The 23,806-nt window shown below is 38.2% G+C and overlaps 2 protein-coding genes across 3 annotated transcripts; one reads left to right on the forward strand and one right to left on the reverse strand.

Annotated features, from left to right (window-relative positions):
• Positions 1-550: 550 nt before the first annotated feature.
• Positions 551-8,442, reverse strand: LOC120631447 (elongation factor 1-gamma). The gene is made up of 10 exons (XM_039901037.1): positions 8,341-8,442; positions 8,076-8,225; positions 7,914-7,980; positions 6,917-7,059; positions 6,212-6,352; positions 5,351-5,518; positions 4,651-4,787; positions 2,208-2,377; positions 1,457-1,599; positions 551-993 (listed from the first exon to the last, which is right to left on the reverse strand). The coding sequence occupies exons 1-10, from the start codon at positions 8,422-8,424 to the stop codon at positions 856-858; spliced, it is 1,341 nt and encodes a 446-aa protein (XP_039756971.1). The 5' UTR covers positions 8,425-8,442; the 3' UTR covers positions 551-855.
• Positions 8,443-8,728: 286 nt separating this feature from the next.
• Positions 8,729-23,238, forward strand: LOC120631449 (calcineurin subunit B type 2). Of its 2 annotated transcripts, XM_039901039.1 has the most exons (6): positions 8,729-9,011; positions 9,348-9,387; positions 9,665-9,700; positions 14,851-15,014; positions 15,757-15,891; positions 16,594-23,238. In XM_039901039.1, exons 1-6 carry the CDS (start codon positions 9,009-9,011, stop codon positions 16,762-16,764), a joined length of 549 nt encoding a protein of 182 aa, XP_039756973.1. In that variant the 5' UTR covers positions 8,729-9,008; the 3' UTR covers positions 16,765-23,238. The 2 variants fall into 2 exon arrangements, with proteins under 2 accessions (XP_039756973.1, XP_039756974.1); XM_039901040.1 differs by lacking the exon at positions 9,665-9,700 and having other exon boundaries at positions 8,734-9,011.
• Positions 23,239-23,806: the final 568 nt, after the last annotated feature.

Genomic DNA, 23,806 nt, shown 5'->3' on the forward strand with positions numbered 1-23,806 from the left:
TACGGGCTGATGAGGGAGGATAATGATATGGTACTTTCTCTGGTGTTGTTTTTTTCGTCTTCTTTTGTTTTATGGCTTTTCGTAGTGCCAAAACAGCACAATGTGCTTTGCCAGTGTCAAGTAGCTTGGAAAGGGCACGAACTAGAGTAGTCAGTAAAGAAAAAGAAACGTCTATTTCATAACTTCGACCTGCAATAGTAGTTGTTAGTGAAATGAACTAAGTACGCATGAATTTAACAATCATTTGAAGATAAAATAGAATTCAAATTTTATATACAAAATATAAAAATCATAGTTTTAATTTGTTAATTTTAATAAATTTGGATATTTAACATACAGACTATAAACAGAGTTGTTTTTTTTTTAAATGGCAATGCACGATACGCCTGCAAGTTATAACTGTACAGATAATTAATTAGGTGAAGATTACTAATTATCTTTTTGAATCGACTGTACAGTTGTAACGACTATAAACAAAACGTGTATAATACGCAAGTAAACAATGTAATTTGCCGTATCTTTTCCGCGGTGGGAAAAATAAAAAACACCGTTATAAATAAAAAACAATTTAATGAGTTGCAGTACCTGTGCGGGCGCTGGCAGAGACAAATAAGAGTTGACTTTACATTACGTTTTGTTACAAGAATATAATATTTCAAAGTCGACGGACTTGTGTTGCACTCGTATATATGGCGTCCTAATACCCAAGTGCAAAGAGATGCGAAAGCAAGATTCGACCTTTTTGCCCTCGAGTTTATATAAACGGGTGGTTTGCGGCCGCTCTAAACTGCTTATGACAAATGATTCTTCGTATATAATAGTGTGTATCAAAATGTTATTCTTAAGCAAGGGCGATCACTTGAAGATCTTGCCCTGGTTGAACTTGCGGCCCTGCGAGTCGGTGCCGGTCCAGGAGAAGTAGTCTTTGACTAGTTTCTTGGTCTCTTCGCTGCTGGGGTCCAGCTTCTTCCAGTCGTATGACTCGTAGTCAATCTGGAAGTGAAACACGATACATTGTAAACTTTATTAAAGTTATTTTATTCTTAAATATAATAGCTCTCTTTTACACACTTGAATGTTCTTAGCTTACAAGCTAGCAAACTACACAATACTGGAAAACATGAATGTCACCAGATGGCGCTGCACTCCAAACATTTCTTTTTTCACTAGCTATTTGATAGCAGATAAAACGTTCAACAGATCAAATAAGTAAACGTACATAAAAAAATCAAACACTTGGCATTCAGTAGCCTAATTACAAGATTTGCTTGCTCGCAATCGAGAAGTCGTTTCCGATTATGAATACTTGAACTTCGGAATAAAATGGATCTTATTTGCATTTCATAGTAGCTCTTCGCCTACAATTCTTTAGCTCGGGCTTCTGACAGAACGTACGTAAAAGCAAAAGAGTGACATTAGGTCGCTATGAGTTCGGCAGATATGCGCGGTGGCTCACCTGCCAGTCGGGCGACAGCGGGAAGGCCAGCTGCTGGCCGCGCCACACCCACACGCCGGAGATGGTGGAGTCGTCGTCGGCGCCGAACAGGCACACGGACGCGAAGGCCTGCTTGCGCATCTTGTCCAGTCGCTGGAACATGCCTGCGGACAGCGCACACGTACAGCGTCACGGGCGCAATACCGGCCACGGCTTCTCAGTGGACTGCGGCTCCACTCTACTACTCTACGTGTTGGCCCAGTCCACCCCGCTAGCCAATTGCTTGTTGGTGTTCGTGGACAAGGGTGGATCACATGCTCTGGCGAAGATTATGGCCAACTCTCTGGCATGCTGGTTAAGTCAAGGGCAAGTGATATTTATTTGTTTAAATTAAAAAACTTCGAAGCATTCAAACGTAATGTTTTTCAGAGGTAGTTTTTTATGTAATGTCTCTTTTCTAACTGCCACATAGATCTGTTTCATTATAATCATCAAAATGTCAACTAATGGACTTTACTGTATGGCATATAGGTCTATGCCATAGAATCCTCTTGCCTATGAGAGGAGGTGTGACAAATATGGGCAAAGAATGATGATGCAGAAATATCAAATTGTTGTTTCAATTGACTTGGAATTTCCCGATAAAGCATAATTTAATACGAAACGTGACCCTTAAAATTGATTTGGGACTATTAAACGTGATAATAAGTAGTCATAACTTTGAGTCTGTAGTAGTGTTAGATCGATTCAGAAGTGTCTTCTGCCTACTTACCAGTTATGAGATTGCAACTCATGAACACTTTGGAGAGCTCCTGGGGATACTTGTACTCTGCAAACCAGATGGAGTAATTCTCAGGGTCAAACTTCTGCCAGAAGTAAGGGATGGACACAGACTCATCCTCATTGGAATAGCTCCGCTTGAAGTCGTCCATGTTGAATGTACTGCAACAATACATTATTATAATTAGTACGCCTGACCTTATGTGCGTGTATGAATACAATTAATAAGTGGACAAACACTTGGATAGCCAAACAGGTTTATAAAAGCCAACCAGACAACTTTTTTTCTTCTGTTGTACACAACAGCAGACCCTCAAAGGTGTTCCGCTAAACGATTGAGCGCTCGTGTTTTCCCATAGAAACCGATTAGGGGCGTGAGCATACCTCAGGTTAGCCCGCTACCATCTTAAGACAGCATCATCGCATACCACGGTCGAGATTACACCCAAAGGCTAACTTGTGGTGAAATAAAAAAGTTGATTAGCTACAATCAAAATAACGTTAGAAACTGCGTCAAATGTGAAATGAATGATTTTTCGTTGATACAATAAAATTAAATACATTAAAAAGAATGCAAACAATTTTAATGCAGTATGAGGCTTTTATTTTGCTGTTATGCAGGCTTTGTCAAAGTAATAATATTATTTTATTTATTTATACTCTTTATTTGTACACCACTCAAGCAAAGAAACAAGACAAAAAAAGAACAAACACATGAAGAATGAAGCAGGATACAAAAGGCGGCCTTATCGCTAAGTAGCGATCTCTGCCAGGCAACCTTAGGATTAGGAAAACTAAAAAGAAAACAAATAGGTGGGGTACACTATTTAGTACATACATACAAATATCTACATACTAATACATAAACCAGACTACACAAATAAAAAATAAAATAAAAAATACTATTGATAAATATAAAAAAAATAAATATACTAATACATATACTAATATACCATAAATACTTAAATATGAGTTTGAGTAGATAAATAAATAATAATAAATAATAATAGTCGTCTTTACTGAGCGAGATAATGAGCCTTAACAGCATTTTTAAATATGCCCAATGACTTCGACTGTCTTATGATCAATGGGAGTGCATTCCACAATTCAGTAGCTTTGACAGTGAACGAATGCTTATAAAACTTCGTTTTGTGGAACGGCATGCTCAAAGTCAGCGCACGACTCGATCTAAGTTCCGACTGCACTCCAAGAAATTTAAACTTCTCCTTAAGATAAGAAGGAGTCTTAGGATTAAATAACACACAGTACAGAAGTGAAAGTACATGAAGATCCCGGCGACGGCGGATAGGGAGCCACTTAAGCTTCTGACGAAATTCAGATACATGGTCATATTTGCGTAATCCAAATATGAACCGAATAGCTAGATTTTGAAGACGCTCAAGTTTGTTAAGATAGTCCTCGGACAAATTAAGATAGCTTGCGTCCGCATAGTCGAGAATAGAGAGAAAAAGAGAATGTGCTAACATAACTTTAGTCGGGATCGGAAGAATGGATCGCAGACGGCACAGCGACCTAAAAGTGCCAAAAGTCCTTCTACTCAAATCCCTGACTTGCACAGACCACGATAACTCTTTATCAAGATGCAAGCCAAGGTCCTTTACAGAGGCACAAAACGGAATTATGACACCATTAAAATCAACACTAGGTAGATTTCCCCAATCAACCCTTGACCGCATACCAGGGCTTCCAATAATAATAGCCTGAGATTTTGCTGGATTAACCTTAAGTCCATACTGCCTGCTCCACTCAAAAATTTCATTAAGATCGGTGTTAATAGCAGCAACAGTAGAACCAAGGTTATCAAGGGTTGAATGGCGATAGATTTGGATATCATCTGCATACATGTGATAGAGAGAAGAGATACGTTTGGAAATTGAATTAATAAAAATAGCAAAGAGTAAGGGAGATAACACGCCGCCCTGAGGTACCCCGGCCGCAACATCACACCAGGATGAAGAGGTCTCCTCAATCCGAATGCGTTGCCGACGACCAAACAGGTAACTCCGAAACCAATCTATCACCGATGGAGATATGTTAATGGAGCGCAGGATACTCAACAAGATATCATAATCAACTGAGTTAAAGGCATTACTGAAGTCTAGCAGTATCAGTACTGTGAGTTCCTTATTATCCATCGCCCACCAAATATCATCAGTTACTTTTACTAGCGCTGTAACTGTACTATGACCAGCACGAAAGCCGGATTGCAAGGGACTGAGAAGTAAGTTTTTATTAAGGAAAAGATGGAATTGTTCGTAAACTAGCTTCTCAAGAACTTTAGAAAGGAACGGTAAAATAGAAATGGGATGGAAATCAGAGAAAGAAACAAGATTGGCCTTTTTAGGCAGAGGGGTGACTTGTGCATTCTTCCAAGCTTCAGGAAATTTAAATATTAGTGTGTAATAAGAACATACCCCTTAGGCATGCTATCAAAGGGGTCTTTTGATTCTTTAGGTTTCTCCTCTAGATCATCATCTAATTCTGGCTCTTCCTTTTCTTGTTTCTTGGGCTGCTCCTTCTTCTCTACCTTTTTTTCTTTCTTGCCACCCTCCTGTAATTTTGTAGTTTAAAGATTATTGCATCAATCAATTGTTTCTTGGCAGAAGGTCTTATATGGTCCATAACAAAAAGCGTTATGCCAAAGAGATGAACCTTATTCTAATATCATCAAAGATGTGTAAGTAGTATACAGGATATCAAGTACTTTTTATGACAGGCTTGAATCTTGCGTTTTATTTTACGATGATGGCTGTTATGTGTAAGCTCAAGATAGTATTTCTGTGTTTACAATGAGATACTAAAAATAATAAAAAAAATTATGATCTTTACTTTTACATGGTAAAATATATAAAGAATTTGCACCTCTCTTTTAATTGTGTTTTATTTAATCCTTTTGCTGCTCTCTACCAGACTGTACCCTTCTCCTACTCTTAATATACGCATATAAACGTGTAAATGGGAACCGAAAAATCATAGGCTTTAGAATTACATTATTTACTGTTATCTATAAAACCGAAACGCTAATAGTTTTTAAGAATTTTAAACTGAATTTAAAAACAGCACAAATATTCTTATTTGTAACTATGTTCTGTAATAACATAATAGAATCCATACCTTCTTGTTCTGCGTGAGCTCCTGGTACTTCTTAGGATCGTAAGTGGGCGGGGCCTGGCATAAAGCTACAGCGCCCACAACAGACGACACCTGCGGCTGGTTTGCCAATGTGAGGAACCAACGCTGGACATTCACAAGTGATGACCGCAGGCTGGGATCCAAAACATTCTGTGAAATGCAGATAACAAATTGGGCTAAAATATGGGTGGAGGTAGTCAGATTCTCTGGCAATTCATAGGTTGTGTACTTTACTCTTGCTTAGCGAGACTAAAGGCTAACAAGTTACGTTGTTACTGTTTAGTCCCACAAAAACTATCACAGTTATTAAGAACACTCGAGGCATTCTTAACGCAAACACACAATGTAACCACGGAAGTGGAATATAGTATCAAGAACAAAATTTTACATTAAGCTGTGACATTTTTGTATGGTACATTCATATAGAATGGCAAAACTTAATGTAAAATCAAGCACTGCGGGGCACAGCTCCGCTCTCAGAATGAGAATAGCTTAGGCTGTCGTCCACCAAGCTAAGCCAAGTGCAGATTGTTAGACTTCACACACCTGTGAGAACATTAGAGCAGACATTTAGGTTTCCTTACAATGTTTTTCAGGGTTAAAACAAGTAATATTAAAAAAGGCACACAACTCCTAACTGGGTCTCCATAAAACAAAAACTAAAGTTTTGCCTACTAGGCTATTAGCTCTTTTTTTTTTAAAGTTAAAACATTAAACCAAATAATAATTTTGAAATAGTAAAATTGATTAAAATTTTTAAATCAGGTACAAAATATGAGAGCTAACAGCTTTTTCATCTATTGGTTTGCAAATTTAAATTATGTAGAGTATTTTGCAATTCACCTGGAAAGCATGAAGCAGTGTAGTGAAGACAATTATGTCAGCCAGAGTGATACGCTCGGTGACCAGGAAGGTGCGTGTGAGCAGGTGTCCATCCAGCACCTTTAGGGCTGCAAGCAGGTCATTTTTTGCACGCTCCACATTCTGAAAATAAATAAATTATTTTTGAAGTAAAATAGAAATAAGTAAAATATTGATATTTTGTGAGACCTAAGCCTTTTGGCCCAAAAATATAATTTAAGGATTTGTTTAAAATGTTACTAAAAACATCACAATTGCACACAGAAACAACATGAAATGCCTTGTTTAATGGAATCAATATGACTTAGAACATTTACAGGCTGGACAATCTTAATGGGTTCCATCCAATAAGGAGCTTCAAGTGTATTTTGGCTAAACTAAACGGACCTTAAAGTACTATAATTTTTTGCTAGTTTTAGTTCTAGCAATTTTGTTATCAATAAAATAAATTATTTCACATTTGTGCTAATTCGGCTCTAGTCTTTAAAAAGCTATCTCTGTTGAAAAGGGAACATAGTGAATAGGTACTTTTCTAAACTACTTTTAGATTTTCCAATGCCAACAGATTTTGTATTACTGTCAAAGGAAACACTGTTTTTAGGTTAGACATTTAAGAATAATAATGTTCTATATATCTAAAGTTAGCCTAAAATTGATGTATTCTGAGTAGAGTCTATATTAACTTACCACTTTATTGAATTGCATAATGCCCAGGAAGGGGAAAACCCAGGCACATGAGGCCGGCAGCAGCTCACTGTCTGCCCAAGATGCCCACTGGTAGATAGCCGCTTGAGTTGCCACATCAGAGCCTCGGAGAGCTGCGTTTGCCACTATTCATACACACAAATAATATGTTATGTTATTTTCATACTCAGTAGTTAAATGGTTCTCACATGAAAAAATGGCATAACTCTAAATAAAATTTAAATAAATCATGGCCTTTCCTGGCTGAATATATGTGAACAAACTAGATTGATACTGGGGCTCTTGAATCAACCGTGCAGAGATTTGGATAACTATCAATAGCCAATTATTACATTTATGTTTGAATGGGAATATAAAGCAGGTTGTGGTATGCTGAGTGTGCTGTAACCTTTGAAATGGCTGTTTTTTAAAATATCAGTGGAAGATTATTAAATACTACAAGATGAACATTAGATGAAACTTCCGCAGAGGTTTAGAAAGAGAGACAAATTGAGATGGTGATAACACAAAAAAACTACTGGCTGAGCTTGTTGTGGGCTTCTTCTTAGTTTACAAGTTGCCATCATTGAACTATCTACACATTTTTCATGTAATATACACATCAAAAGTGCCATCTATAGGCCTCGTTGATTAAAGATATTTTTGACTTTGAAGCACAAAGTTACCGCCAAAGAATTAAGAATATTTAGAACCCTGCAATAGAGGGACGGTATTGAGTGTCCGAAAACAGTGACAACGGCTTCCGCACGTCTAACTTTACACCTATGTTATGTTGCTAGCTCGAAACTCTTCCCATATTCATTTTACGATAAGAATTTAGCACATTAGAGGTAAATTAATTGCTGTCAATTACTTTTGATGCTTCAATATTAGTCGTGTAGACGGTTTCTGTATGTTCTTAATTCTGGGGTTACCGCTTTTGTATGTGGCACAGCCAGTGACTTTCAAACTAATTTCTAAAATTAAGGAAAATAAATACCATAGTAAGCTATAGCGTTGCTCTCCGTCAGAAGGACTTTGCCGTCAGCACTTTCGTAAGCCGGCACCTAAAATGATTCGCAAACATTACACGTCACGTCTCGTCCGAAACATCTGGTTTTAATTCACATACACTTCACTATGGCATTCGCTTTACACTCACTTTTCCGGCCGGGAACTTCTTGAGGAATCCCTCGGTCTTATTAGTTTCGCCGAACACAAAATTGGGCGATACTTTCAGATCGGCCCCAGAGTACTTTGCGGCGATTAACGCCTTATAGGCACGGAAGTTTTCCGGATAAGTGAAAAGTACCTGCAAGAAATATAGAGTAAAATTGAATAGCCCTTAAATATACATAATTGTATTATCTAATTTATGTTATTTTTAGTGAAGATCGTAATGATAACTTTAAATAAAAAATACCAACCCCGGCCGCCATGGTATCGGACTTTTCAGAGAGAAAGACAGGGGCAGGGGGGCGACGGGGGAGGGTTACTTTGGCAGATGTCATGACATTGACATTTAGATTATAAGTTGGTAAGTTCGTAAGTTCGGAAACAAATAAATAATCTGACGCAAGCAAGCAAGATTCATGACAAAAAAATATCTTAGTCACAAGAAATCAAAAACTCAACGCAGACGAATTCAGAGGCATCCCCTAGTAAAAAAAAGAAAGTTTAAAAAAATACCACAAACCAAACCTACAAAATAAAAAAAACGATCCATTTGAGGGAAAGTGGAATGCAAGGAGTTTAATAATCTTTAACAAGAGACACAGAGGTTACTGACCTCTATTATTAGAGGTCAGTTACTGAAGTGGAAAACAATAATCATAATAGTGTTTTTAAAAATCGTTTTTTAGCGCAACATGTGATATAGGGCGATTGAGGATACAAACAGAATCTTATAATCCACGACTTCCTCGACTGGCAATATATTCTACCTGTCAAAATTATTTAGATCGATTTGATGGTGTGATTTGCAGCAAAGTAATTCTGCACTAAAATCTATAATTCTAAGCTCGTTTTAGGATCAGTGTCATATTTCACTGTTTGTAAATTAATTTTTAACCAAGTGTAAGCGAAATCCAGCATCATGGTAAGACTTTATTGTAGATTTCAATACAACTTTAACAGCATTCAAGATCATCATTGTAAAACGTCTTCAGGGTGTAAACCATCGCTTGATCTATAATAAATATAATAATAATTCCTTTTAGATACCTATTACTTAAAACACAATAATTTAGTTTAGGCAGAGTTATTTAGATTTATTAGTTAATATTTAGAAAATGTCTAATAATTCAAAAATAACAGTGTATACTGCTTAAAATAATGAAGATTATGTAGTTTCAAGGGAGTAATATTTTTCGGTTTGATACCTCTATAATTATTAGTATTTTTTCTACAATTCACCAAGTGAACTGTTTTGCAGGGCAATGAAAATTCTCTTCCTATGGAGCTCTGCTCAAACTGTGAGTAACCTGCTGTTTTGTCCTATTCTTCACCTTTCTTTACTGGCCTTAACCAATGTTTGATTGCATATTTTCTTGTACAATAATCTAACAGGACAATCTTATTTGTAAGTAACACTAATATGATGTTCAAGTTGGATATTTTCAAGCATTACTACTTTTTGCCTCTGCCCAGTACGGCAGCATTGTTAGCTCACAACATTCAGAGGTGTAATGGGAAATGATTTGAGTGCGGAATAGGGTGTGCATAAGAAGCATAACATGAGGTTTGTTTCAGCACGTGTTAACTGCATTGATTTTAAGGTGGAGAACTGTGAGTGTGTAGTGTCACTCGCTGACGTCATCTCCATGTTGACACACCGCACGTACACCCCACAAATCCAGAACAATTTTTTAATATATCAGCCTAAATATGCATTTTCTAGACAGTCTAATAAGAAATTGGCACATGGCTATCTATGGTTGAATGTAGCAAAGTATTAGTCTGATTAAATGTTAGACAGTTGTGCTGTAGGCTAGTTTAATTGTCCCTAAATGAACTAAAGTTATTTGTAAAAATTATTTGCATTGAAAAAATCCAATCCGTAATTATTTTATATTTGCTGCTAATGCAGTATTCTGGTTTTCCTTTACATTTATTTCTCAGAGAACTAGTCTACAGCAACAATTTTAACTAGAAACTATATTAAATACTTTACTTAATATTATTTCTAAAATATTATTGACTGTGCTCATTATAAATGTTTATAACAAGAAGTCAACTAATATTATTAATAAAATAAAATTAGTTTCATTTTAATGAAATGCTGTCATTTCATTAATGAATAAAGTTCATTAACTACACATTAAACATAATATTAGCTTGGTATAATCATTTGATTGGTTACTGTTTGTATTGAGATGCAGTGTCATAGGAAACACTTAGTAAAGTTTTGAAATGACTTTAATTTTAACAGATTTTAATAAAGAACCTGGGGAATTATTTTTTCTTGTATAGTTTTTCCTACAAGTTATATAATATCTGTCTTTAAGTCAGATGGTAGAGTGAAAAGGAATGATACAATTCCTGTTTTCAATGTATAAACTAAACCCTGACTGCCATGGTAGTCTTTTTGAAAGCATTATTCTCAAACAGTGCTGGACAGATTTTAATTAAGTTTTCACCAATAGATTGTCTTTAGTTGAGGGGTCTTGCATAAGTAAAAATACCAAATAATGACACACATATATATTTTTTTTATAGTAGCTACACAATTAACCTTGCAAATATATATTTTTCAATGCTGTAAGTAACATTTATTGCTTAAATTACTTAAACCCAAGTGGTCTAAATCATTATTTCTCATCTTACATGCACAGAACTTTCAAATGTTAAAATTTAGTTTTACCTTTACCTTACTCAGTAAATTGAAGATCTCATGCAAAAAAAAAATCTTATCCGACTGGAAGTACCTGACATTGGCACATTTCAATATCATTAGCTTTACAATATATAGCATATATAAATAATTCATTGGATTAAATAATTCATTGGATTAAAGTTCAAAGCTTGTTTTGATTTGAATCTGTTGAAATATTGTTTCATTTCAATTTATTACATTTGGAAACATAGTCATCATTTGACTTGACAAACTTGGTTCTTATAATAAATAACTTGTAGTGGGTGTTGTATCTCATGTATATATGTCGTATTATTTTCCTCAAAAGTGTTATGTGTTTACTTCTTCCTACTGCACACGGAAATTAAAAATTGTTCTGGATCTACATAGAGTTGACATTTGGGCTAGTGCATCACCCGTGCCTTTAGAACAACGTGGGTAGACATGTGAATGTTTGAGATGATTGTTCTCTTTGAGCTGGACGCACCTTACATTGCATGCATTGGTTGGTGGAAATGCAAATGATGTCATCAGCACTTTATAAAGAGTCAGTAAGAGGTAAATGAATATTAAAATATAAACCAGGGCCACATTGAAAACAACTGATTTAGTTTTCGGTTTTCAACCAAAGATTTACATAATAATTAACTTCTAAATGAGAAGTTACTTCATTCCTTAAGAAAGCGTATTTATGATGTGAAATTAGTTAAACTTCGTGCTTTTGTGAATTGGTTACACTTTGTGCACAATATTTGTGAACGTATCAAGGCAGCTGTTATCGGCACATTTTAATAAGGCTAGTTTTAAATCTGCATATAGATTAAAACAAAGAGACAATGACGCCCTCAAAAACTGTTGCGCGCGTTGATGAGCGGTGATGACTCGTCCGCATTTTCAACAATGACGCGTGCGGCGCGTGCGACATGCGGTGAGGTGCGATCAGCGTTAGTGTACAGATGTGAGGAGTGTGTGCGATGGGAGATGTCAGCTACTGGACTGCGCTCTGCTCGCGTACCGGACCTAAATCCCGACATTATGATCTGCACTCAAAATCTATTCGGGTGTACTTATGACTACTTGATTGTTTTAACGAGGGTTGCCAGGCGTGCGGCTGCGCGCGACGGGTTGGGCTTCAAACCAGCATGTCCGGCCAGTCCGGTTGATGGAATGCGATGGGCTATTTCTATTTCGACTCAATCATTTTGGATTCTGGCAGATTTAAATGACTCTGACAGACAGGCAGGATATACGGAAAGAACAACAAAATGCAATTCCAATCAACTAAATCCTAAGACATTGTGGACCATATTAAACTTAATTCTATATTTTTTAGTTACAAATAAGTTAAATTGAGAGCGAGTCATAGAACTCTGTGACTCCACCCTCACTTCCACACACCACCTCTTCTAATAAGAAACGATTTTGATGGTCAAGCAATTATGGAGCAAGCAAAGAACTATGACGTTGATGGATTCGAATATGGCATTGACGCTTCAACCGTACCTCGTTATTTAGAGTCGGGATTTCTTTATTCCGTCGACCTGTGACTTAAGTCTAATCTTTTAAATAAGTCTATAAATCAAACAATTGAAAATCTTAGGAGTAATTTAGTTTTTGTGGAAAAATTTGATTTAAATCATGATATCTGTCTATTAAAGCTACTTCTTAAAAAGTTTAATACGGGTTTCCCATCGTTGGCCTGGCAACCCTAGTCTCGTCAGACCGCTTGCAGCATCTATCGCCCAAATAATGAATGTTGAACGTGTTTAAGTTGGACCACTGTGTTTATTTTCGTCAACGTAACTGCAACTGCTTGTTGTATTCGTATGTCGTATTAATGAAAGTGTACCGGTAGAACGCACTTCATCTTGAGTTACCGTTTCCTTTGTCTGACCTCTCTCATTGCTTAGTTTTTGTTCTGCTGGCTGCTCTAGAGCGTAGTGGCGCGTAGCGGGGCGCACGGCGGGCGAGCCGAGCAGCGTCTGTACTCGTGTTCGGCGGGAACTAACGCACAGGCTTCGTGCACGGGAATGTAGCTGCTCGCATAGCATCCAGCATGCGCCGTACTGAATCGTATGCAGGACCATGTCGGACGCGTTAAGGAAATCTGAATGGTGTCACGAGCAATATATAGTGTCGACATTTTAGAGCTGTCAAGGGACCTTATGAATTAAAATTTTAGTAAGGTATCCATTGAATGTGATTTTAAGTCTTATCAAAAAAACCAGCTCTAACATAAAACCTCAGTACTTAATGCAAAAATCTATTCTAAAGTCGGTCTAAATTTAATTCGTTTGTCTTAATTTTCAGCCGTAAAACATAGATAAGAATCTGTTCTAGAATGATACAAACGTAATTCAAGAAACTGTATTCAAATCACTCAATTCCTTTTTCTAAGCTACCACGACAGAGACAGACACTGTGCTGCCGAAGTTATACCATGCCTCTCTTTTCGTTTCGTAGCTCTTGTAGTTTGCATACGCATCAGACGCGCCAAGACACAATTTAAGTTTGGTCGACGTCGCTGATGCGAAGGTTCTGACGTCATTCACATTTTCTCTAACAAAGTAATACATGCTGGAAGCGTACGTTTACAAGCTATCGAAACACTATAAAGTCACTGAAGTGGAGATAATTTAAGTAGGATACTTAAAAGCTAAAGGTTGTCTAAACCTCTTTATCTGCATTTCCTGAGTTATATTTGTAAAACAAGAACTTCTTTAAAACGTCAAACTATTTACTTTGTCTTTGTAGTGTTTCAATACTCACCAGCGACTACTGCAATAGTGCGATCTCACAATAAGGGCACTATAGCTAGCCGCATTATGCTTGCTGCGGCGGGCGGCGCGTGCGGACGGTGTGCGGGCAGCATTAGACGCTTTCTATGTTAATTATAGAATTTAAGAGGTTGGTCCGCGCGATAGCGACGCCGGATTGTTGACGCGGTGACGTCACAGTTGGATTGCATTATACAAATACACAAGCGTCATTTTTACTGAAGTGGCACTGCGTAGGGAATAGATTTTTTTTATTCAGCTCCGCACATTCTCCTTATAGTGAAAAGACCACCGAGTGGTTTAAATAGAATTCTTGAATATTTAAGCTTGAATTAATCGAATAATAGCGCCTTATTGCTGTAAACATTTTAAGTTTATGGTTTCATGGGCACATGTGAACAAATAAGAATTATTTGTTCACCAACACACCGAAAATATTTCTTCGTCATTTTAACTTGTATATGAAGATGCCGATGTTGGGGCTTCATTGTGGTACGGAACCCTCATAAGTACCCTACTGCTCACATTAGAAGGTTTTTCCTGTAAGATATGTTGGTATAAACAAGTAAGTTTGTTAGTAATTAATATGCTATTTGAGTTCAAGTAACGTGCGGGTCGTCGCGCGTCGCAACAAATTCTAATACGTAATCTAAATTGAATAGTAATTTACTTAAGATTGTATGAAGTTAAAATACATTTATAATAGAGACAATACTGGAATCTATTTAAAAAGTATTGAGATAAGAATAGGTAGTTTTATTTACGACGTCGACGCGACGTGAGTAATATTTCTGTGCGTACCGGTATATCGATAAAATAGATATATCAAATAGTTTTAGACTTGTTTTTTTGGCGTAACGTATTAAAATACCTAAAGCAAATAATATATTTAAATTCTAGGACCCTTAGTCCTCGTAGTTCGTCGTTACTTATAAAGAAATATAGCCTCAGTCACACCATATTTGAGCTATTCCACAGAAGTGTAAATAAATACAACGCAGCTTAGTGATTCGTTTAGCAGTCATAGGCCCGTGCCGGTGCCGCCCAGATACTGATAACGCTTGTGTACACCTATCACGGCGAGCTCGCATGCTGGAGAGCTATCCCACGGGTAACGCAGTATCGGCATGAAACAATTCTCATAGAGTTGTAAATCAATCGCAACGATTTGCAAGTATCTTAATTACAAAATGAAAGAATTAGATGCGGCCGATGTTGTGATTATCCACGGGAGCAGTGCTCCGGGGCTACTCCGGCGGCGGCCGCACACGTGGCGGTCGCGAGAGTGTTGTTTGCGTTGCGGGTAGTCGACGCGGACGAGATCCGGCGGCTCGGCAAGCGGTTCCGCAAGCTGGACCTGGACAACTCGGGCGCGCTGTCCATCGACGAGTTCATGTCGCTGCCGGAGCTGCAGCAGAACCCGCTCGTGCAGCGCGTCATCGACATATTCGACGCGGACGGCAACGGGGAGGTGAGCGCATTCACACTATCTTCGTTATCTTTAACTAGCTGTTCCTCGCGGTTTCACTTTAGATCTTTGCGGTGCGCATTCAAAGCGAAGTAACCGAGCGCATTTTATCTTCGTATTGCAACATCTGAATTCAGATGATAACCTTCGCAGGCTTAACTTGACGGGCCAGGCGTAGCGCCAGTATGCTAATGGCGACATCCACGGAGACTTACAAAGTGAAGGTGCAAATTGGGGAAACGATAGTACGATGGTACATTATGGGTATTGCTTTCTCAAAATTTTAAAGCATGGAATATTCGTTTCTGGCTACTTTTCATTTTAGCAGGATTCCATTTTATGTCCCTGTGTATAAATGCTTAATAAATAGCTTTGATTACGGATATGTGGGCGGCGACCCTGCTTTCTGAGTCCTAGGCCGTGGGTTCGATTCCCACAATTGGAAAATGTTTTTGTCATGAACATGATTGTTTTTCAGCGTCTGGGTGGTTATCTGTATATTATAAGTATTTATGTGTATTATATTCATAAAAATATTCAACAGCTATCTTAGTACCCATAACACAAGCTACGCTTATTTTGGGGCTAGATGGCGATGTGTGTATTGTCGTAGTATATTATTGTATCAACTGTGAATGAAACTATTTTGTTATTTTCTATAAGTTATACGAATTACTCCTATGGAGTGGCCACCTGATGGCGGCACAGGTAGGCGTATTGATGGTAACGCTGGTAACTCGCGCAGGTGGACTTCAAGGAGTTCATCCAGGGCGTGTCGCAGTTCAGCGTGAAAGGCGACAAGCTGTCGAAGCTGCGCTTCGCGTTCCGCATCTACGACATGGACAACGACGGCTTCATCTCCAACGGGGAGCTGTTTCAGGTGAGCTACCATTTTAAACATGTCTGAATTCCCATCCTGGAAGAATGCTAAATGTCATTGTTTGCACCATCTGCGCGCCTGAGAAGCCTTAAAGATTTTATAGTGTAGAAATGGTTTTCGACATTATAAAGGTCCGTGTGACCTGAGATGAGGAACGGTGTAAAAGTAGTCTGAAACACATTTTATGCACGACCGATAGACTAAAGTAGCGCAACTTTATACAAAGTTTCCACAAGGTAGACAGGCGGCGAGACAGCTTAGAGAAAACGACCCGCGGACAAAGAAAATGGGACAAGGGTTTGGGTAGCTTTCTGTCCTAGCAGCTACTAAGATCGTTCATAGTAAAATAGGTACTATAGATGTTTCGCGATAGCAATATGTATGGAAATCAGTGCCCGGTATGACAATAATAATGCTAATTGTAATCGAATCATTATGCGAAAATAACCTAACAGAGAGTTACATTTGCTTTCTTTACGAGATGATGTTTTGATCACAAGCTGTTGGTCCGAATACCAAGGTAATATACTCTAGGATGTAAAAACCTGAAAACAGTTTCAACGTGTTTTGAACTATCAATGCTTGTAAACACTGTGCTGTGATCCTTATTAAAATCCACATTCAGCTTAAATTGATCGACTAGACAGAAGAACCATACTCATGAAAAAACTCTGCCATAATTTGAAAGAAAAACGGTTGCAGGTGCTGAAGATGATGGTGGGCAACAACCTCAAGGACACGCAGCTGCAGCAGATCGTGGACAAGACGATCCTCTTCGCCGACAAGGACGAGGACGGCAAGATCTCCTTCGAGGAGTTCTGCAACGTGGTGGGCAACACGGACATACACAAGAAGATGGTCGTGGACGTGTAGACGCCTCCGTATCCCCATTACTTCTCGAGAATATTGTCGTTTTACTACTTCCAGCGAAATTTCAGGGTTTTCACGTAGCTCATGCTACCATACTACATTACATTACGATTGTAAATCTCTGCAGATGCAATGCTCGGTCGGCCAATAGTTACTTGACCTTGCTGCGTCTTGTGTACGCATTGTTGTGATTCTGGCCACGGCCGCTGTGTCGAGTAGCTGTGGCATGTTCCTGTCCTATAGTCTAGTACTACCCTTACTGGAATACTAGTCTATCGGCTGATCGAGTGTTGTTTGCGGGGAACATTAAGCAATTAACCGCCTACGTTAAATTATATCTCAAATAGTCTCCAGTGTTTAAAACCAGTAGTTTCGATATAATGACGTCCTTTTCTCGAGAATTAGATGGAAGGTAGACTTCTTGTCCTCTCGCTCTAGCTAGAACACTATTCAAATTTTGCGCGCGCTGCGTCCCATGTGTCTTAGAGCCTCTGCACAGGATGGCTTACTACGACGAAGGTTACAATTATGTGCAACAAGCACATAATTGTAACCTTCGTCCATAAATTTACAGCAATTTTAAACATCTACAAGCTAGATATAATTTATCTAATAAAGAGCATCGGTCCATTTTGCTTTAACGCATGCTACGACGTGACGTGTGTAATGACGTACTGAGCGTGCGTGCGGGTTGCTCATGCATAAAGCTCATCATGTACAAAGGCTCTTATATTTTATCGACGAGAAGACGGCGGGGAAACGGCGACCTGGAGTTGCTTAGCTCTCCGAAACACTTAATTCCAATGCAGCAAACCGCGTTGCTACATTTTTACGTTGACTATAAAGTTTCGAACCTTCCGTGGTATTTAATACTTACAACTTTTAAACATCAACACTACTTCCTGGGCGCACTCCGCGTCATGTAAACGAGCTCTCATAAGCAAGGCCGTTATTCGTCTTATCTTTGTTGCGTGTTAAAACAAATGCAGGCATTTGTGAAGTACAAATAGACACGTTGGGCGCAGCCAGCGTGGCTATCATCCTCCATTAAACATTAATACTTAAAAATAAGACAAACATATTTACTTTATATTATACATAGTTATACAAAGTTATAGGAAACTTATTGTAGTCAAATCGAGTGTAATTTTTTTTATTATTTTGTTGCTTTAATTTTAGTTTGTATTGTTATTTAGTGTTTTATGTTGGAACATTAGGTGTCGGTTCGGTCGCAGATCGCTGTAGAGCCAGTGCGGAAGTGAGATTTGCCTCACGCACGCCGGTGGTTGGTGCACTGTAGTTTAGTCCAACATTTGCTCGCTGGTAATCGAGGAGTAGTTTTCGAGTATAGGAATACTCAAAAAACACAGTAAAATGGATCACATTTAAATTTTATTAAAACTTTATTGCTTACAATTCTTCAGCTAGGGCTTTTGGAAAACCTTTGCAGAAAAAATGGGAATACAGGATTTGCGCTCCTTAAACGTTAGTGACGTTAGGTCCATTTTACTTTAACGGTATGGGGTTTTAATATAGCGAGCAAATCCTGTACTCAGGCTATTGCCTTGTATTGCTCTGTGCTAAAAGATTCAAACAAACTTAACCTTAGATACACTAATGAGAGATTATTAAACACCGAAACTTCCTTGCTTACGGTTACATTGAGATTTGTTTCTATAAAGTAACGTCAATACAGTAGTCCTTCAAACCCGTAAGTTTGCCGACAACTGCGCTGGCTAACTTCGATGTTCCGAAACCGTATTTTGCTGCAGCCCCCCTAGCACGAATCTAGTAATGTTTTGACCGATCATCGCAACGTATAGCTCAGCTGGGAAAAACTTTTTCTACGAAATCCGCACCCATAACTACATTTCGTTCGATAGCGCGGAAAAGTTATTCAGTTGATTTTCCATTACAATTTCAAAACGCGAATCTATGAAATCGTCAAATGTAATCGTAAAAATACTTTAGTTACATATTCAACAGCCAAGTTTAATAAACTAAAATGTATGGTTTGAAAACTGTGCTAAAATTTTCCTCGTTATAGTGATGAATAATTGTGTTTCGGACAGCCGTTTGCGTGTCTATCGCCACTCAGGGTTCTACTTTGAATCATCTCAGTTGTAGTACCTTTTGCTCGGTATTCAGTAAAGCACTCGAGCCAATTAACAACTAAGCAGCGTTGCTTTTAAGTAACTGTCGTCGAAATATTGCATTGCAGTCCCCGATTGAATCGACTAGAATAGTTATATTCAGTACAACATCTTTTAATTACTCGGTTAAACCGGTATTGTCCGAGACAAACAAGGGACACCGCTTCCAACGATTATCGCTATCGTTATCTAAAGAATGTAAGAATCTGTGGCCTCGTAGCTGCAGCCAGGCGGGTGTCAATAATGCTGGTGACGTCATCGAAACTATAACTATCAACAATGTGAGTGCTGCCCTAGGTTTGCAAAATACTACTTCAAAGGCCTAGCTAGAACTGATCACACGTCTGCATACAGCGTCCAGTGTACGCATCGCTTTTTCAGACTCTTCGATAGATTTATTGCTGGACAATCGCTTGTAGGGATTTAATTTCGTCAGTCTATAAGTGCGGTGCGTTTTCGAGTGAAGATTCCTGCACTTTGGGCCCTTTAATTCCTAAAAAAATATTTTAATTATTTAATATAAACGTTTTCAGTATTTACTTGAAAGTTTAACAGCGTACGCTCTATATTTATTCCGCGCGTGCTTATAAATGTGTGATCAGGTTTATAGTCTTGATGATATGACTACCAATTCAATAATGCATTCTTTCTATAATATTTTCTTTGTCCTGGCCCTGACTCTCTTTCGCATTGGCACATGGCAACTCCACCAAACTGTCGCGTCACATTTGACACCGCTTATACGAGTGCTGCCAAATTGGACGTCACTGCGAGTGTGATGGCGCTTGTTTGTCGAGGCCAGTACAGAGGTATACCTTTCGACCGTCTGTAGGACGATCTACTTCTTATATTATATATCCAACACATAGCTGTTTATGAACACTTCTGTAATGGTACAAAATACGTGTAATTTATTACAATTCTAGCGAATACAAATGTACATACCATACATATAAAATGAATAAATGATAATACCAACACAAAATACCACACCTCGTGGCAAGAACCATAGACAAGTTAGGTTATTGAGTTGCCTGGTGAAAATCGATTGGTGGAAGGTAAATATACGCCTAGGAATATTCTTTGATTAGGCGTTACTTACTTAGGCATTGCCTTGTTCGACGTGAGTGAAAACGGGCATTAGTCTCTTTGAAAAGGGTTTTTTTCTGAATAGATACTTAATTCGTATTAATGATGATTGCAGCCACTGAGCTAATCGGCGAAATCATTATCAGATCTGGCATGAAATGCACATATTTATTTTAAAATCAGCTGAATTAAAGATTATTGTACTCAATTTTTTTTCCGATGAACTAGCTTTTAAATGTATCGAATTCCAATCTATAACTTTTGATATATTCTGAAATACTAATAGCACCGAAATTCGTTAAAAGCAAATTAAGAATATTAATTGATTAAGATTTTAATAGTTTTAAGTCTAATACACATGTACGTGAAGTTTTTGTATCGCTTTTCGTTTGCTCACTGGCCGCGGTCCCGGCTCGCGTCTCCGCTCGAGCCGACACGGAAGCGAGCGCACGAGAATCTTAAATCTCTAGTCACATTTGTTGTGAATTCAATATTTTACTCTTACGACTATATATAATTGCTGTCGTTTTAAATTCAAAAGGCCTTTGTCCGCTATGACACAGGGACCCGACGCTATATAAAGCTGAAATCGATGAAACCCAACGAGTCAACCGAGGGGGCCCTAGTATACTTACTTTTTTTGATTAATGAATGTTGGATGGCCAACGGGAACCCTCTAAAGTCATTGGGCCAATATGTACCTGCGTACCGATGTCGATATTATTTTTACTGTTTAAATGGTTTAAATGTGGTAGCGGAGGAAGGCCTTATTTTAAAATTACAAATATTCGACCGCTTAGTGGCTATGTCGCTACTTACCGATCGCTGGAGAGCTGAGTTGCACAGGCGATTTTTGCAGTTGCACGACGGAGACACGCCACTTTCCCATTGCTCAGGCGATAGAAAAGTTGAAAAATCTCGACTAGAAAGATCATTTGCTATATATATTTTGTTACCGTGCGTTGTGCGAGCTTTTGTCAGGCAAGATCATCAATTCGCGGACCAAACATAGTTTCTGGAGCACAACTTTAGGTATTCGTCATTAAGTACGCACCATACTGTTCTTTAGCCTCAGTGCAAGATTCGCCCGCTCGCAATCGAGGAGTCGCTTTCGAGAATGGAAATTCGTGAGTATTGGGGTAGAATGTATTTTATTTGCGTTGAGTTAAGAGTACATGATTTGCGACTCTGTCACTCAAAGCAAGTGACATTAGGTAAATTATACTTTGACTTTATAGAGTTTAATACTTACTCGAAAACGAATCCTCGATTGCGAGCGTGCACATCTCGTACTAAGGCTACTGCTTGCCGACGCGAATGCTCCGGTGAGTACCGTCCGTGAGGCAACTGCACTCGTCTCTGCGAAACAGAAACCAAACCAAGCGATCAAGCCGATATAAGCCGTCAAGCGGTCATAGCCTTTTGATATAATATACAGGGTTATTCGAAAAATATAAACCTTATAAGACCAACACAACTGGTACTTATTTGCCGATATTTTTTAAAGTTGTTTCTTATTAATCTCGTTTTAATTTTTACTATATTCAATTCAATAATGTCTCTTGCAAAAGTACTGTAGCTATATATAGTACAGGATTTTGCGAACCGAGTGACATTAGAACTATTTAACTTTGACAATACATAGTTTGGCAATCTATTTCTCTTTTCCTCCTTTTTTACTAAGGCAACTTACTGGTTATATTGCAGATTGTGGACTCAAATGTAACGTCTCTATAACTATATCAATTAAGAAAATAACCCTGTATTTTTATAAAAATAAACTTACTAATATATTGAGTGTGCATGATCTGAAGTTGATTAACTAAAAAGACAATTGGGCGGAAGTGTGGCCGCCGTGTCGCGGCCACGCGTGCTGTTTGTAAATCAAGATTAACAATATTAATTGTAATGTTAAGAGTTTCAATTTATTGCCTTACTGTGGGAACAGCGACCAACTATTTTATTATTCTTCCTTTTATTGTTGCGTCACTACTACAAAGTAGTTTAATGTACAAGTGTTGGAAATACAGACATAATATGTTACACGTCTTTATGTAAACAATCTTTTTGATTCGTTTTAATGTTAAGTGTGCGTAAATAATAATTAAAGCACACATCTTCGTTTTTCCTTCATTTTACACTAGTATTTATACTTTTTAAAACATACTTTACAATGGCATCGATAATATTGTTTACCTCATACGACAGCTAAGAAATGTTCATGTATTTATTGCTGTTGTTTATATAATTTGTAACTGGTCAGCTAGAATTGAGTTGTACATGTAAATGTTAAGAAGTAAATTGCCATGTGAATGGTAATTTTTAATATCTGCGATTGTCGTTGTTCCCAATGGAGAACCCTGGAGTGTACCGTTCGTTTGGCCCACAGGGTGCCAACGTATATCGTATTAGCTATTATCTCGGGCGCACTTGTAACACCCGAAACGACAGACCACGACGCAGGACGGGCGGGATACTTAGTCTTTTACTAAAGCTATATAGTTGCTCGTCGGTACTCAACCGACGAGCAACTATATAGCTTTAGTAAAAGACTCGCTCGCAATCGAGTATTTATTTCGAGTATGAAAGTACCAGAAGGTCGAAGTAAAATGGATCTTATTTATATTATATTAAAGTCCAAATTTAACTACAACTCTTAAGGTAGGCCTTTTGTCGTTAATTTCGTAAAACAAAAATCAAAAGTACAAGATTTACTACTCTAAAACTCGTCCTAGGACCATATTACTTTGACGATGCTGATTTTGATACGCGAAAACGACTCCTCGATACTATACTGTAAGATTTGGTCACTCGCTCGCGTGCTAGTCTTGTAGTATGGCTACAGTTTCCAACAACATGGTGTTGGGTATTTGTAGTATTTCTTGCTATAGAATATCTTAAGCTTTTAATAAATTATATCCGTGAACACAAGGACCGACACAATACGGCCACGCAATGCTATGTGGTCTGGTCTGTGATTGTTTTTGAAAATTCTCCTACGACTATGATTTAATAAAAATTATAAAACTATGTGACCAGAGACACACTATCAGTATCCAACACGCACTGTGACACCCCAATGTCACAGTGCGCGTGGCGTTGGGTCGGTGTTACAGATGCGTCCGGCCTTCAGTTGATGTCGTGTCGTCCGCTCATCTCCATCGTAGGTAGAGTGTCTTTAAGTCTGTTCTCAACTGGAACTGATTATAAGTTTTAATAAATTTCCAAATTTCAATGAGACTTTTCTTTATCCCATTATTAGCATAAGAAATAAATCGCCAAAATTATCGATCAATTTTAAGGCCCTTATAAAAAATATGCTGCAAAATAATAACAATAGATCTGTATGACAAAATAATCATCATCATATTTGGGTTCAGTATCAGGTTTTGTGCCGCTCGGGACCACGTCTACCTGCGACGCGCTCGATGTCTGTCCACATCGTTGGTCCACACCAACGCTGCGCTCACCGGTGCGGTGCCATTCCAGTACATTAGGACCCGAACGTCCATCCTTTCTCCAAACTATGTATACTATTGCCACTTTAGCTTCGTGATTCGTTGAGCTAAGTCGGTAACTCTGGTTCTTCTACGGATCTCCACATTTCTGGTATAATCACGTAGAGATACTCCGAGCATAGCTCTCTCCATCGCCCGCTGAGTGACTGAGCCATCTTATGAGGCCCATAGTTAGCGACCACGTCTCAGATGCGTAAGTCATCACTGGTGACACTCACTGTTCGAAGACTTTGGTCTTCAGGCACTGAGGGATTTTTGACGAAAAGATGTTTAAATAGCTAACTT

The sequence above is a fragment of the Pararge aegeria genome, chromosome 18 (assembly GCF_905163445.1).
Source record: "Pararge aegeria chromosome 18, ilParAegt1.1, whole genome shotgun sequence".
Lineage (NCBI taxonomy): Eukaryota > Metazoa > Arthropoda > Insecta > Lepidoptera > Nymphalidae > Pararge > Pararge aegeria.

Coding starts and splice junctions, on each gene's coding strand:
- LOC120631447 (XM_039901037.1), bottom strand. CDS start 8,424: ATGACATCTGCCAAAGTAACCCTCCCCCGTCGCCCCCCTGCCCCTGTC. Junction 6,353..6,916: donor TTATGCAATTCAATAAAGTG/GTAAGTTAATAT, acceptor ATTTATTTTCAG/AATGTGGAGCGTGCAAAAAA. Junction 5,519..6,211: donor CACTGCTTCATGCTTTCCAG/GTGAATTGCAAA, acceptor TGCATTTCACAG/AATGTTTTGGATCCCAGCCT.
- LOC120631449 (XM_039901039.1), top strand. Junction 9,388..9,664: donor TATGGAGCTCTGCTCAAACT/GTGAGTAACCTG, acceptor GGTTTGTTTCAG/CACGTGTTAACTGCATTGAT. Junction 15,892..16,593: donor CCAACGGGGAGCTGTTTCAG/GTGAGCTACCAT, acceptor AAACGGTTGCAG/GTGCTGAAGATGATGGTGGG.